The 15,730-nt window shown below is 43.6% G+C and overlaps 1 protein-coding gene across 2 annotated transcripts; it reads right to left on the reverse strand.

Annotated features, from left to right (window-relative positions):
- Positions 1 to 1,578: 1,578 nt before the first annotated feature.
- pthlha (parathyroid hormone-like hormone a) lies at positions 1,579 to 15,420 on the reverse strand. 2 transcript variants are annotated; one of them, XM_047159974.2, is made up of 4 exons: positions 15,191 to 15,420; positions 8,409 to 8,524; positions 3,254 to 3,787; positions 1,579 to 2,366 (listed from the first exon to the last, which is right to left on the reverse strand). In XM_047159974.2, the coding sequence occupies exons 2-3, from the start codon at positions 8,513 to 8,515 to the stop codon at positions 3,277 to 3,279; spliced, it is 618 nt and encodes a 205-aa protein (XP_047015930.1). In that variant the 5' UTR covers positions 8,516 to 8,524; positions 15,191 to 15,420; the 3' UTR covers positions 1,579 to 2,366; positions 3,254 to 3,276. The 2 variants fall into 2 exon arrangements, with proteins under 2 accessions (XP_047015930.1, XP_017340134.1); XM_017484645.3 differs by lacking the exon at positions 15,191 to 15,420 and adding an exon at positions 8,992 to 9,486.
- Between the last annotated feature and the right edge of the window lie 310 nt (positions 15,421 to 15,730).

The raw sequence follows: 15,730 nt of genomic DNA on the forward strand, positions 1-15,730 counted from the left end.
CGAAACGCTGTTGCAGACCATGTACACCCCTGCATGGCAACGGTATTGTCTAATATCAGTGGCCTCTTTCAGCAGGATATAGCAGCCTGCTAATCTTCAGAAACCGTTCAGGAACGGTTTGAGGGACGTGATAAAGAGTTCAAGGTGTTGACTCGGCCTCCGAATTCCCCAGCTCGAGCGTCTGTGGGATGTTCTGGACAAACGAGTCCGATCCACGGAGGACCCGCGTCGCATCTTACAGGACTTAAAGGATCTGCGTCTCGGTGCCAGATACCACAGCACGCCTTCAGAGGTCTTGTGGAGTCCATGCCTCGACGGGTCAGAGCTGTTTTGGTGGCACACAATGTTAGGCAGGTGGTTTTAATGTTATTAAATTAAATGCACACGGGGTCCTGGAGTAATTTTTCGCATTTTACAGGAGCTGCTCTGTGGTTTTATTTCCGTCCAGAGCGCCCGTGTTGTGGTGTTTTCCTCCGTCATCCTCTGAGAAATTTACAGGCTGGATTATGTGCTGTTTTTCACCAAGCTCGGTGGTTGTCTGAGTGTTTTAGTCTGGATACACATCTGTGTATGTATTTTCTATGTTGCAGAAAAGCGTCGTTTGACTGCTGCTACTTGCCGTCTCAGATAACGTGTACGAAATAACGTACGATCATGTATAATTCCGTATAATACTAGGATCTTACCGCCGAGTTCAGGAGCCTGTTAAAAATCTGCCGAGAGTCCTTCACTGCCATGCCTGACAGCTGTTATGCACCAGTGAAAAGTAGGAAAGGCTTACGAGATCCTAACGTATGCGTTTCTGTTCGTTTAGTTCTGCAGGTGGGAACGTCGCACATTAAACGTCCTGGTTTGTTTGGGTGCCATTCGAAAGCTAATAAAGATGTTATGTGTAATATCTGAGGAACACCTGAGAAGCCTCGCCGGTGCAAAGAAACAGTATAAACGACGCTCTGTGTCGATTATACACGGTACTTAAAACACCGACACTGTTTTCACGGGGTCGCGGGGTCCGTTCACCTCGCGCAAACTTTTCTTTCCACTTCGCTTCTCACACACACCCACTTTGCTTTCCGAAGCGCATACTTTCATGTGGCTCGAGACAGCAGTAGAGACGAGCAGTCTGGAGGTACGGTGGATGAAAGGCAGAACTGTAACACAAGACCGGATCTTCAGTAGCACTTATCTCTGTTTATGCTTACTGCTTGCTAATCGGTCCGTGTTCATCCCGATGGTGTCGTTTTTTTTCTTTTCTTTTTGTAAAATAGTGTAATGTTTGTTACTCGGATTTTTAAACAGCTTGAAATATGTTCATTAAATGAAGTCAACTAGGCATCTTTTTTGCCTTTGGTAGTAAATGTTATTGCTGCATTTGTGACCCACTTATACACACATAAAGTGCTCTCACGTACACAGTGTTTTCTGTGTATGTGTAAAATCAAGGGTTTTTTTTTTGTGATCAAATTTGAAGAATTTATATTCACTGTAAACATTTTATGGTTAGACTGCAGACACACAAAGACACACACACACACACACACACACACACACACACACAGGACTCAGGGCAATGCGTGATGACTGTCAGATGTTTAATCCGTTCAATACAGGATTGTTTAGTCAGTGCAAGTGCCAAGGAACATGAGTTCAGTGAAGAGCGTGTGTGCTGTTTATGTACAACGTGTACTGGTGTAAATGAAAATAAATCATATAGTACATTAGTGTTCTTAGGACTGAATATGCGGACGACACGTGCGACGTCCAGGTCAGCAGCGAAGAAAAACAAAAACAAATGAACGCCAAAGCGAGAAGACAAACAACTAGACAGAGATACGGCTTAAAAAAAAAAAAAAAAGAAAAAAAGAAGAAAAAAAAAAAGAGGAAGGTTGTTGTTTTCTTCATTCATATAACCACAAAATAAGTCAATTAATGGCATTACTTGTAGATAGATTTATGTTTATATATCTAAAGTGCATTATGGTACAAAAATATAAAAAGGTCAGCAGCACCTTGATACCTTTACAAAATAAATACATCATTCAAACAAAATAAATTACTGCAAATCTGACATCGATAATTATAGGTATAGGTATATATATATATATATATAAACAAGAAAAAAAAAAAAAAAAAAGAATAAAGCAAAGTATTCACAAAGATCAAAATCTATAGCCCGACAGAGCAACGGGATAATGTTTCATCCTTATCTTTATTATTCGTTTATCACTAAATCGAGAATATTTACATACAATAAATATATATATTTTTTTTGCTAGCAACTCTTCCGACTATCACCGTTACAGTGAATACCGCGACACGAGCGTTTTGGTGTCCATGTAGAAATGTCCTATTATGTCCTTTGGAATCTGAAAGACAAAAACAGAAAGACACGGGGTCAGCGAGACAGAGGACGCGGCTCTGCAGCTGTTTATAGCGCGATGTACGGTCTCTAACGGAGGCTGGGTGGACGCTTTTATGATCGGTCGATTAGGTGGGCGAGTTCTAACTCCTCGGGGCCGGCCGAGTGGATTCTTCAGGGGGAATCTGTACAGGTGTTTGCAATCATGCAAAGGAGACATGGAAAGCCTGACTGATCCCGAACCGAAGCCTTCCACTCGACATCAAACAGCGTGCACTTCCTCTGTGCGGAAGCATGGAAATGGACGTGGAGTGTTTGTGTGTGTGTGTGTGTGTGTGCATGGAAGCATAAGATGTTAGCCTCAAGGAAGTAGTATTTCTACTCAAACAGCCCCATTTTACTTTCTACAATTCATGAATGAAAAACTATTCTACCTAAACTGTTTAAAACTTCAACTTTTAAAGCCCAGGTGACGTTTGGTGAAATCTTCAAGAGTAACATGACTGCATAAAGTATTCAAAACGACAGGGGTTTGTGAAACCGAAGCAAAATGATGACGTCAGTCACTCATCAAGCAGAAATACCTCGAATAGAGTCAGGTTTGGCTTTTATTAAACCGATTTCTAGACTTTTGCACTCGTTTTAAACTGAAGCTTGAAATCGTTTCGTTCTGTTGGCAGATCGTTTGTGCTCATTTCAATGATCTGCCAACAGAAGAAGAAGAAGAAGCTTGAAACGAATTCTCAGTGGCTAGAAACGTTTAATAATCTTATATCTGGTTTGCTGTAATCTTATAGGAGGAGATTCCAGATACATTTGACTTTATTCAAGAGGTATTTGCTCTCTGAGATGGTATTTCTTGTAGAAATGGGAGGACTTTTGAGGTGGCTTTACCGTTGTCAGAGACTGACAGTGTTCTAGTGCGCTGCTGCTGCTTGCTGGGCCGTGTGTATTCGCCGCTCCAGGTGGAAGCCGTTGTCTGGTTCGATAGCCATGGGTCTGTTCAGCGAACGGGTTCGCCGTTTCCTCTTCTCGCCATCCCTCCGCTTTCCTGCTTTTCCTTTCTTCTTCTTCTTCATCCCGGCCTTGGGCGCTCCGTCTTTGTAGATCTGCGACTTGTTGGTCTCTTGTGGGAGGTTAGTGCCCTCTTCGTCTTCTGGGCTGAAGCCGATTGGGAGGTTCTTGGTGCCGCCAGCGGGCTTAGGGTTAGCCGTGCCTGGGCTCAGACTCACGCCCACGCCTACGCCCATGGGAACGCCGACACTGACAGCCCCGCCTCCGCCACTGACTCCGCCGCGCTGCTGCACTTCACGGAGCTCGGCTGTATGCACCTCATGCAGCAACTCGTGCAGCCACATGCGCCGCTTGAATTCCTGCAGAGTTCGACCCTTGTCGTGCATCAGCTGGGCATGCGTCACTGACCGCTTCCTGAGGGAGAGAGAGGGGGGGAGGGGGATGGGGTGGTGAGGGTGAATTGAAAAATCTGAGCCAAGCAGCATCATTTTAAAATCCAACCCGATGGGGTTTTGTATGCGACTCTGCATGGATTTCTTTCGCAGTGATCCATGACATGTAAGCAAATGTTGTGTGCGTCTGGTCTTAATCATAATCGTTATTATAATAATAATAATAATAATAATCCAACCCCAACATGGCGCATTTGAACTCGAATCCACAGGATCAACGCCGTGCCAAATCGACTCTCTCGTCGTTTCGACCTTGCGAAACTCGGTCCTTGGCCTTGGGCCTTGTTCAGCCTTTCCCCCAAAAGACTCGACAGTTCCAGATCCCTTCATCTAACCATAATAAATCACTGAGTGATGATGTGAAATGCCTTTAAATAACGCGCTGTGCCGTGGAATGACCTGCTGGGGGTGTTTAACCGTTTCGAGACGTCCTTCGAACAACTAACTCGGAGTTTTAAACGCGGTACAGAAGAGCTGTCTCGAGCGGCGCATTCCTGCGCGAGGGCGAACGCCAGTAATCACACGGAACCTTCTTCAGAGGAAACATGATTCGGACGTCGACAGGCAGCCTAAACTTGTTTAGCATTCTGCATCTAATCGCAGTCCAGGTGCCTGTACCTCTGACCATTGCTTCTGCAGTTGAAAAAGCCATCTGCTATCGTGTGCAGTTTTTTGGGGATACTGGGCACACGGTCCAAATGTCTTGAAACAATTACACATATCACAGCGCTGGTGCTTTCGATGTGCCAAAGTAAAGCATAAATTCAGGGCTATTTCAAAATATTCACTCGTTCACTTGGGAGAGAGCGAGAGAGAGAGAGAGAGAGAGAGAGAGAGAGAGAGCGGCGGTGGGTCTGACCCCTGATCTCCTGCAGCCGAGACAGAGCAGCAAGGCGTGCATCAGAGTTACCAGTAGGTGGCAGCGAAGTAAGACGCGAGCTATTAAAAGTGACGAATGGACTGGTCATATCAGGACAATTTCAGTCAAGTCATACTCACAACATTCCTCTTTTATATCTGTTCACATTTAACCATCCGCGCTCAGCTGAAACCAGCTGATGGATGAATCCCGAGCGGCTTCGTATTCCCTCCACGATCACGCCACAATAGTCTGTTCAAACAAACCCAGTGTGAAAAAATCTCTTCCTCAGACTATATAATCTACCGTTCGGGAATCAGGTAAAGTGCTACAAAAAAACTACAGAGGTGTAAACATGGCTCTTTCCCAACCGTTCTGTTAAAGCGATCTCGTAGAGAAGTATTCGAAGTATTCGAGTGTATCATCCCAAAACGTGTCCGGAATAGTTTACGAAAGCGTTAAGCACTGCTTTATAAAAGCCAGAATCTAGCTGTTCTGGGAATAAATTGACAAGTCAAAGGGTAATAGCTGAATGTCACACACACACACACACACACACACATACACACAAACAAGAAGCCCTTGTACTTGGTTTCAAACGGCCCCGAGTACGAGCAGACTGCGTTACACACAAGACACGAGAAGATACACAACCATGAGCTCGATACGTTCGTATTGTAGACTGCTACATGACGGATATTTCCCCACAGCTTCGGCACATGATGTAAACCGAATAGTTTTGATTTGTCTGACCTAGATAGGAATGATAAAGAGTCTGATTGGTCTGGTCTGAAAATATCCAATACCTGACTGTATACTTAAAGGGCGGGGGAATTGGGGGGTGACACGGACATGGGATCGAAAGGCTCCATTATGTGCTGAAAGAGCGTGTGGAGGCACAGCGTCAGCTTGTTATCATGATAAACGACCCAGACGTAATTATTTCTAACTTCAGCGCATTACAATTGGGCAAAATTGATATTTTTTTTTTGGTTTACATTGAATAAGAAGCTCACTTCATAAGAAGATAGGAAGTGAGGGAGGGGGGGAAAAGTGTGCACGTGGAAGTTGTTGTTTTTTGGTCCACCTGAAGACGTGAAGATGTTTACTGTGTTATTTAAATTAATATATATATATATATTTAATCGAGTGCTGGTAGGATTGTCCTGTAATTGGCCCTGTAATGTAATGTGTACGCTTTCAGAAAACGTTCCTCCGCATGTGTGTTTGATCTTCTCGGGCCGACTTGGAACGCGGCCAGTTTCAACTCCAGCGGGAGGTATTGTGCTCGATGGCAGACTGTCAACGACGCCAGCTTGTCAGCATAAGCTTGTTATAGACGGAAAACGCCCCTTTTGGATGTTTCGCGAGCCCCCACGTAGATAAAAAGACCTCGAGTGGATCCCGATGAAAGACCTGCGCTGTCCGGATCCAGCTCCCTCTACGTGATACTTTAATATCCTCCGCTAAAGCAAAGAGTTTAGTCTGTTAGAGGTTATTGTCAGGACTAATATGGGGTGAGACTGCATTAGTTCTGCCTAACACCAAACCTAACCCTATACTTAACCCTAACCCTAAACCTAACCCTATACTTAACCCTAACCCTAAACCTAACCCTATACTTAACCCTAACCCTAAACCTAACCCTATACTTAACCCTAACCCTAAACCTAACCCTATACTTAACCCTAACCCTAACCCTAACCCTATACTTAACCCTAACCCTAAACCTAAACATAACCCTATATTTAACCCTAACCCTTAACCTAACCCTATACTTAACCTAACCCTAACCCTAAACCTAACCCTATATTTAACCCTAACCCTAACCCTATACTTAACCCTAACCCTAAACCTAAACATAACCCTATATTTAACCCTAACCCTAAACCTAACCCTATACTTAACCCTAACCCTAAACCTAAACATAACCCTATATTTAACCCTAACCCTTAACCTATCCCTAAACTTAACCCTAAACTTAACCCTAACCCTAAACCTAATCTAACCCTAAACTTAACCCTAACCCTAACCCTAAACATAACCCTATATTTAAACCTAACCCTATACTTAACCCTAACCCTATACTTAACCCTAACCCTATACTTAACCCTAACCCTATCCCTAGTTCTGACAAAAAAATCAACAACACAAAAACAAAAAGGCTTCCATTGTCCTGGCAGTGATCACTGCTGATTAATAGATCCAGCAGGAACTGTTTATGGAGTCTTTTCCTTTAAAGAAGAGTGCACTCAGAGTAGGTGGCGGAGTAACGAGAGAAGTCAGAGTGTTCCGAGGTCAAAGGTGAAATGACGCATCGCAGTCTTTGGCGACGGGACACGCCACCCGTGGCCTCGTCCAACAACCAGTCATCACCTTCCACCATCAACAAACAAACATGTTTGGAACTTGCTTGTATGGGAGAACAGACCACACACACACACACACACACACACACACACACACACACACACAGACATATGAATCAGCCCAGAGCTCGATCCTGCATCAACACGACAGCTCCAACAGATCCTCCCTGTAATGCAAAAACTATGAAAACGAGCTCAGTCAGAGCGCACAGCGGATTTTAGTCAGCAGACATGCAGTCTGTGTGTGTGTGTGTGTGTGTGTGTGTGTGTGTGTGTGTGTGTGCTACTTCATGCAGAAAGTCGACTGTATCATCCCACCAAGTGCACACATTTGTCTGTGCGGTTTGTAACGTCATTTATATGATACATTAATCACATTAATGCTGTGGAATTCTCCCAGTATGAGCAAAATTCGAGAAAACAGGACGAGCAAAGGCAAAGGCAAAGACAAACATCTCTCTCTCTCTCTCTCTCTCTCTCTCTCTCTCTCTGTAACACAAACACAGGTTTTCCCCCAAACCCATGAATCATGACATATACACACTGTCACACACCCTCATTCTGTTTCTCTCTGACGCTTCATTAAAAGCTGATTGGAGGTTTAAACCAGCGCGGCGCGGCGCAGGCAGGGCCAAGGAGTGCACGAGCATTATGGGAGATTAGCTTTCCAAAGCAAATGGCTCTCTCCAGAAAACTATGTTTTGCATCCTGGGCCCTGGCCGGGGGTTGCGCCGGACATGAAAGCGCATTTACTCGACTCGGCGTAATGTACTCCAGCAGGAGAGTGCGTTTAGCTTGGGCCGCCGCCTAGTCCGGCATCAGCACTCTCTCTCTCTCTCTCTCTCTCTCTCTCTCCTCACCTCTGCTGCTCCTTCCTCTCTGTAAGCCCACTCTCTATCAGACAGCGAGCCCCTTGTGGCACATCCGAGGGTAGAAACGGATGGCAACTGACACATTCGGAAATTGAGTCACGGCCCGACAAGCCGAGAAGGGAGTGATCTGAGAAGCGGGAAAGGTGGAGAGGTGGAGGGCGTCAGAGCGTTCCGTCGGATGGAGCGCTCACTGCTTAACCCCCCACCCCACTCTAAGTAAACACACAGGTGGGTGCTAGCAATGAAAACAACTCCTAGCACGATCTCCAAATGAGCACATTTTCCATCCTGCTTCAGCCACCCACGTCACGCTCGCACCGCACTCTTCGACAGGTGAGACAGCGTAAGTAAGAGCAGCAGAAAAAAAAAAATAAAACAATTATTTCGTTTTATTTATAGTCTGAAGAATTTTCTCTCTCACACACACACACACACACACACACGGCATCTTTTTTTTTTTTTTTTTAAAGCGCATTGACTTACATTCTGTTGCTGAGGGCGTCGATGGGCCTGCCGTAGTGTGGCACAGGAGAACACAATAAAAACACAGCCAAACACCACTGCTGCAGAATCCTCCTTGAACACAACATCCTTGTAACCTACAAAAAACAAACAAAAACAAAACACACACAAACGTTAGATAAGGATCCGAGCCCACGTGCTTGAGGACGCATCGTTTCTCAGTATCTGAATCATCTGTAAACTTGGCACGGTAAACGGAAATGTAACTTCTGGCCACTTCTTCTTGTTCATTGTGTTGCTAAATTGGGGGTGTACAGGCAAACAGACAACGGAAGAATTGATTTTAAAACCACGAAAATGAATGGCTGTGTTGGGGTTGTTTTTTGTTGTTTTTTTTTTTTTTTTTTTTTTTTTTTTGGGGGGGGGTGTTTTCCTGCACTGCTTTATGAGAACGAGTCGAGGAAAAAAGACGCACGCGTCTAACTCGAACCAGAAAAAGAAGAACAATTCCAGCGAGTCCTCTGGGCCACAACAAAACTTTGCAAAACCCAAGTCAGCTCAAAGACAACACACACACACACACACACACACACACAGAACTTACTCTCCCAAGAACGATGTCTCTTTCTCAGTCTGGCCTCTTGCTTCTGTCTTCTCAGTACTTAAAGACTGGCAAAGTTCAGTCAAAGTGTCCAGGCTGCTGTGAAATAAAACCGAGCGCCAATCGAGCAGTGACCCCCCCCACCCCTCCCCAGATGTTGACGTCTTCTTTTCGGTTTCACCAAACCAACACTCCGGACGTGTGTCGAGAAAAACTCCTCGTCTTCTCTCTTCTTATCTCCACTGAACTCATTGAAAGTTCAACCAGAACGGAGCCAGAAGGAATCCAGAGGCTATGTGATGAGTTGTGATGTGAGGTGTGTGTGTGTGTGTGTGTGTTCTCCAGGTGATCTGAGCAAGGCAGTCTCTCTTCTCTTCTGCTGCCTGAGGCTGCGCTCCAGCCTGTTATAGAGGAGGCTGTGGACCAGCGCAGTGATGGGAAAGTTTATGCACAACTGTCTGAGTGCAGGTTGAGGGAGTGAACGAGGGGAGAGAGAGAGAGAGAGAGAGAGGGAGGGAGGGAAAAGGGGGGTGGAAAGGAAGAGAGGAAGAGTGGGAGGGGAGGTTATGACTCGGGGAGCCCTCACAAAGAGTCGATCCTTGTGTAGAAGTGAGTGTGTGTGTGTGTGTTTCAGGAAGAAGAAAGAGAGGCCAGATGTGGCAAGAAGGTGGCGCCCAAGGAGCATTTCAGCTAGACGTGAAATATGTTTAATGCGTCCCACAAACGAGAAGAGACCCATCTGTGGTAGCGCGTGCGAAAAAAGGTGCGAGATTTCTGAAGACACGCTTTAAAGGGAATTCACGGCATTCTTTACACCCCGAAGAGCCAATTTAGAGCACGTGATAAACGGTGTGAGGAGCCCAGGCCTCGTTAGAAACGAGCGCGTCGGGGTTGTTGCCTCGTATTTCTTTATTTCTCACCGGTGACGTATACGACAGACTAGAGAGCCGTTAACGATGGGATATTTCTTTGGCGCATGTTCGAGCCATTAAAAAAAAAATTCATTTCGGGATGAATTAGTGAACCCCGGACGAGGAATTGTTACGCTGTGCGTTATGTCAAAGTCTTACTTCACTAAAACCCACGGTACAGAATAGAATTTTACAGGAGTCGCGATGGTTTATATTTTAATATCGTCTGACAGGGACGCAGGAAGGCGGTTTACGTTTGAGGGCGCTGGAATAGTAAGCAGCGTACTACGTCTACATGTCACCTGCACTGTATATCTACTGTATATACTGTATTAGTATGCTAATTTTAGCATTTAGCAAGGTCAAACCCTCAGCACCTCCACTTCCTGCAGTCCTTGTACTCCTTCTTATAAAGTGAAAATATCTCGACTATAGCAAATATATCGAGTTTTTCCACAATTACCACAATTCGATAAAACAAGTAAAAGTATTCGTTTTAGACGTTTGTTACTGATTTAAAGTGTTTAAAAGCTTTTTAAAAGGCTAGTGGGAGATCATTCTGCCACCGGAACACTAAGAACACCAATAAGTCTATTTCAAACATGAAAGGAGTAAATAATGACCGGAAATAGGTTTAGTAATCAGGTCTTTGGTTTATTTCAGTCATATAACTGGAAATAGCAGATCGATCGGACTGTAATCGAGATATTTCCACTCGCGAAGATCGTAAAACGTCTTCTCGAGCCTTCTTCGGCATTTTGCTCTCGTCTACAGCTCGAGAAGCAGAAAAAGCCTTTGTGTGTGACGCGCATAGACTCGCGGATTAGACTCGCTCGGATACGCAGCCTTTCATCTCGACTTTTTCCTTCTGCCTTTGAGACTAAACCTGATGACATTTTCTGCTACCAGGAAGTTGGCGTTAATTCCACAACGTCCGAACGTAGCGCTGCGTTCGACTTGCGACAAAGTGACGAGGTCAGTCAACCTGCTAACTGTGATGAGTGATGTATCCTCCTCAAACAGTGAGCTGTAAAGGCAGCATTTTAGATCGAGCAAGCGATCATGTCTTGTATATACAGTAGGACTCGTTTAAAGGTAAACAGTGCCGCAGTGTTTACTGTCCGTGTTGGGGGCGGCCGTGTTGATTCGACGGAATCTGCAGCGTCGTGGAAGTCCAAGTCGTGGAGGCGTTCGTTTGTTTTTCTCCCAGTCGGAGGTCAGAAATTTTTTGTCGGAACCGAATCTGAGTAGAGCTCTTTAGGATTCAGATAAAACCGCCGGGTCGTCGCTTTCTACAGCACCGTGATGTTCGTCGACGGAAAAAGGCGACAGGGACAAAAAAAAAAAAAAAAAATCCAAACCTTTGTGTCATCCTTGGAAAGTTTTCATTAATAGCGACCCACGCGGCTTCATACATTTTTGGCCTGAACTCCCACATAGTAAATTGCTCCAGAGAGCTGGACACGCAGCTTTGAATTTGGAGGCTGTTTATAGGAAACATTCCTGCCCCTCACTGTAACTCAGCTGGAGAGATACCTAAGTGCTCTCCTGAGGCAAGCTGGCTCTCAAACTGAGCAAAATGCACCCAAGGACTTCCTGCTGTCTTCTCTATACGACCTTTTAAAGCAGAACGTGCCCCTGCTCTGAGGGAAGCGTCATTCGGGGTACCAAGGTTCTTCCCATGATCGCACCCACGTCCTGTCATTTCCTGCGTTTCCACAGAAGAGCTCTCCGGTCCAAACCTGGGGGCTACACACCATCCTTCCATTTCGTCGTTTCTCCACTTTCCCTGTCCTGCTTTAATCAGAAGGGTTGAAAAAAACCCGGCACGACCCACCCGTCATCGGGCCGAATAATCCGGCGGCGCTGAGCGCTCATCCAGGATTAGAGCATTGCCTCCTTATGAACGTTTGGCTAATGTTCTGGACCGACTCCAGGACCCCGCAAGAGCCAAAATATTCTCCAAAACAGCTCTGACATGCCATGGAAAATAAATAAATAAATATAAGTCTGTGCCTGCTGTGTAAAAGCCTTTGCTCGGGGATTTTCAAGATTATTGGGCAGCACAAATTCCCTCATGCCAGTGCAAACTGTTGCAGCTGATTTCATTTAAAAAGACATTACGGTTACAGTAACACACGCACACATGGTTAGAACGCGCTCGATCACACTGATGATAACCGAGTTAATCCGATCGCATCGTTATCCGATCTTCCCAGGGTCAGCCTGATCTTCTAGCGATACGTACATTGATTTTCATGGCTTGCTCTTAGCGTATGTTCGCATCCCACCCACAGACACGTCAAGAGAATGCGAGGAATTCCACCGAGCCGGACTTGCCAGCGCACACAGCAGACACGCTCATTCAGCTTTCCCATAGGCGCCTTTAAAACATTAGAGAGGCTTCGAGTCGCACGGTTACATGCTGATAGACCACATTTTAAACGAACCTCCCAGATTTGCTTGTTTATCGCTGCAAGAGATACATCTGTAATCGCACACTTCCTAAAAAAAAAAAAAAAAAAAAAATAATAATAATCTTCTTTTGTGAAGATTGCTTCAGGCGTCACGATATATTTTTGCACTCCTGCTTTTAAGATAATTCATGTGCATCGATGTTTGTGGAGCCCCTTACCATTTATGCATTTTACCAAATTACAGCGCATCAGTCACAAGCTTCTGGACAATATGTGTTCTATCTATTTATTTATTTATTTATTTATTTATTTATTTTTGCAATGCAAAATACTTGACATTATTATTATTATTATTATTGTTATTATTAATTAATTAATTAATTAATTTATTTATTTTTGCAATGTAAAATACTTGACATTATTATTATTATTATTATTATTATTATTATTATTATTATTATTATTATTATTATTTAATAATTAATTTATGGGTTTTTTACATGCTAGAGTATAATAGCAAACAGACTGCAACTCTTTTAATTGAAGACTTTCATTCTTCTTGACACACGATTTTCCCCTAAGTAAGGCAGCAGAGTGCAAAGTAGTGCAGTCTCTGGCTTTTTATGACCCCTTTCCCCCCTATACGATGTTTCCTGTAAGATCTTCTGGTGTTGACCCGATCTACAGTACTAAACGCTCATCCCGCCTGTTCCCTCTTACAGTCCACGTGGTCCTTTCACCACTTACTGTATACGTCGTATAAAGCGGTTCACATTTGCAAAGGGGAAAAAAAACCCCCAGAAAACAAAAAACAACACTCATTCGAGTTCACTAAAACGTCTACATTACCTGCATAGAAACAGGTGGGAAAAAAAGAAGTCTTTCCTGTTCTCCAGAAACCGGTGGAGAACAAGTCAGGAAAGCTGGTGAAGCTTCATCAAAACAGCAGCGATACAACATAAAGGTCTGCTTTTAATCAATTTTCTCCCTGCAAACAATATCTTTAAAATAGTCAAATTGATCTGGTATTTCCTATTATAAGATTGAAATGAAGCAAATATAAAATGATTAAACCGATTTCTAGTCATGCCCTTTTTGTTGTTGTTGTTGTTGTTGTTCATTAAGGTGCGTGTACTGTACTGTCAATAATTAAGTCCGGGTCAAAAGACCTTCGAAAATCCTTCAGTTGCATGTGGTTTTCACTCAGCAAGTAAAAATGCGCTTGAATATTTAATAGTCACACTTTATCTACTTTTTCCTGTTCTAAGATAACAATAAACCAAATATAACTAAGTTTATAACAAAGTCACTAAGCTTGAAATTGTTCTTGTTCTCTTGGTGAACCATTTTTTAAAAAATCGTTTTAAATTCATTTAAAATATTAAAAAAAAAAAAAAAAAAACCCAACGGGACGATCTGCCTATGTAATAAGAAAATCTGGAGTTTAAAACGAGCACAGGCCGAATATATAGAGGCCGAGCAATCGTACGTATTAATTCAATACGTTCGGCCATATTTAAGATGCAGGCAGACACTGCACGAAATGCTAGCGAAGCAAGCGAAATGATCTTGAATATAGTCACGTGCATTTAGTATTTTATAAGATAAGTTGTAAGATAAACCACATATAAGGCTGTTAAGCCTATTTCTAGACATGGTTTTATCCATTTCAGCTCGGAAAAATCCGCCAATTCAGTAAGGACACTGAAATGTCTTGTATATATTTCGTAAAACTATTTCAGTCTTAAAATAGAAAATACTTGATAAATTTCATTATAATTGTATTATAATTTTTATTTATTTATTTATTTATTTTTACACATCCAGAATCCAAAGGCAATGAAGAAGAGCCTTCCAGCTGAATCGCAACCCCATAGATCACCTGGGCCACAACATGACTACCGAATTCACCGGATCCTCCTGCATTCCTTTATCTTTCTTAATTAAACAACTCTGTGTCTGACTGTTGGTGCATTCTCCTGGCAGACACGACTCGCCGAGTGTGGGTTGAGTAACAGGCGAACAGTGCTCTGCACTGAATTAGTGAAGCTGGCTTTCAGCACACGTTCCGCAAGACAGGAGAATTCAGTCTGGAACGGAGCATGAATTATGGCTCAGTGACATGATGTGAAGCAACAGAACCCCCCCTTCCCCCCCCACGGCATGCGATTCAGCGTGCTGCTCGTCTGCCTGGCCACATCACTTACAGATCGTACACGGAAACGTGTTGATTTAGGATCGTCTCTATCGCAACTGCGTTCAAACACTCGACAGCAAAATCGTCTCAAACAATCGAAATTGGCGAGAGAAAGAGGGAGAGAAAGAGAGAGAAAGAGAGAGAGAGAAAGAGAAAGAGAGAGAGAGAAAGAGAGAGAGAAAGAGAGAGAGAGAAAGAGAGAGAGAAAGAGAGAGAGCGAAAGAGAGAGAGAAAGAGAGAGAGAGAAACAGAGAGAGAGAGAGAAAGAGAGAGAGAAAGAGAGAGAGAGAAAGAGAGAGAGAATGCAAAAGAGAGCAAGAGAGAGAGAAAGAGAGAGAGAGAGAAAGAGAGAGAAAGAGAAAGAGAGAAAAAGAGAGAGAGAGAAAGAGAGAGAGAATGCGAAAGAGAGCAAGAGAGAGAGAAAGAGAGAGAGAGAAAAAAAAGAGAAAGAGAGAGAGAGAGAAAGAGAAAGAGAAAGAGAGAGAAAGAGAAAGAGAGAGAGAGCAAGCGAGAAAGAGAGGGAGACTTTCCCCCCACTCACTCACTGATCAAGCTCCATATGCATTGAGTCACAAATACAGGTATCTCATCCTTCATCACGTTATCTTTCAGTGGAAATAATTAATACTCATGTAATATTAAAGGTTTGTAGCCTGTGAGAAGATTCTAATACTCACTCTAGTGATGAAGAACAGATGCTTCTCCCCCCAAAAAACGTCTTAGCAATCCACCAGGATAGTTTCGGAGCTTTTCAGAGGAAAAAAAAAAAAAAGAAGAAAAAAAGATGGAGTTGTTGTACGTTCTCGTTCCTCACAGTCGGCTCTCGGGGACGTGTCTTTTTGTTACCTTCCAGCCAGGGAAGATGTGGCCCGTGTTTAACTTCCTCTGAAGACTTCCTAGTGATAGTGAAGTGAATTTCAATATATATATATACATATACTCATATACAAGGTTAAGGCCCACTGCTGACATCACGAGGTACGGTACGCATCATCACTGACTCACAGTAATACAAGCCATGCTGCGTATGCAATTAGAGGATACAATTACTCACACACTACGCTGCCTACACACACACACACACACACACACACACACACACACACACACACATTTCCATTGTCGGTTGTATCTAATAATGTGTCGAATAGAATCAATGCAGAAACCCATCTCTTTAGTAATCAAGAGAAAATATCTTTAATTTTTTCCCCTAATAT

This window comes from Ictalurus punctatus, chromosome 14 (assembly GCF_001660625.3).
Source record: "Ictalurus punctatus breed USDA103 chromosome 14, Coco_2.0, whole genome shotgun sequence".
Lineage (NCBI taxonomy): Eukaryota > Metazoa > Chordata > Actinopteri > Siluriformes > Ictaluridae > Ictalurus > Ictalurus punctatus.

Bases quoted from the DNA above. Each gene is read 5' to 3' on its own strand.
- pthlha (XM_047159974.2), bottom strand. From the start codon at position 8,515: ATGTTGTGTTCAAGGAGGATTCTGCAGCAGTGGTGTTTGGCTGTGTTT. The intron at 3,788-8,408 runs GTAAGTCAATGC...TCTCTCCCTCAG, and splicing joins GACGCCCTCAGCAACAGAAT to GAAGCGGTCAGTGACGCATG.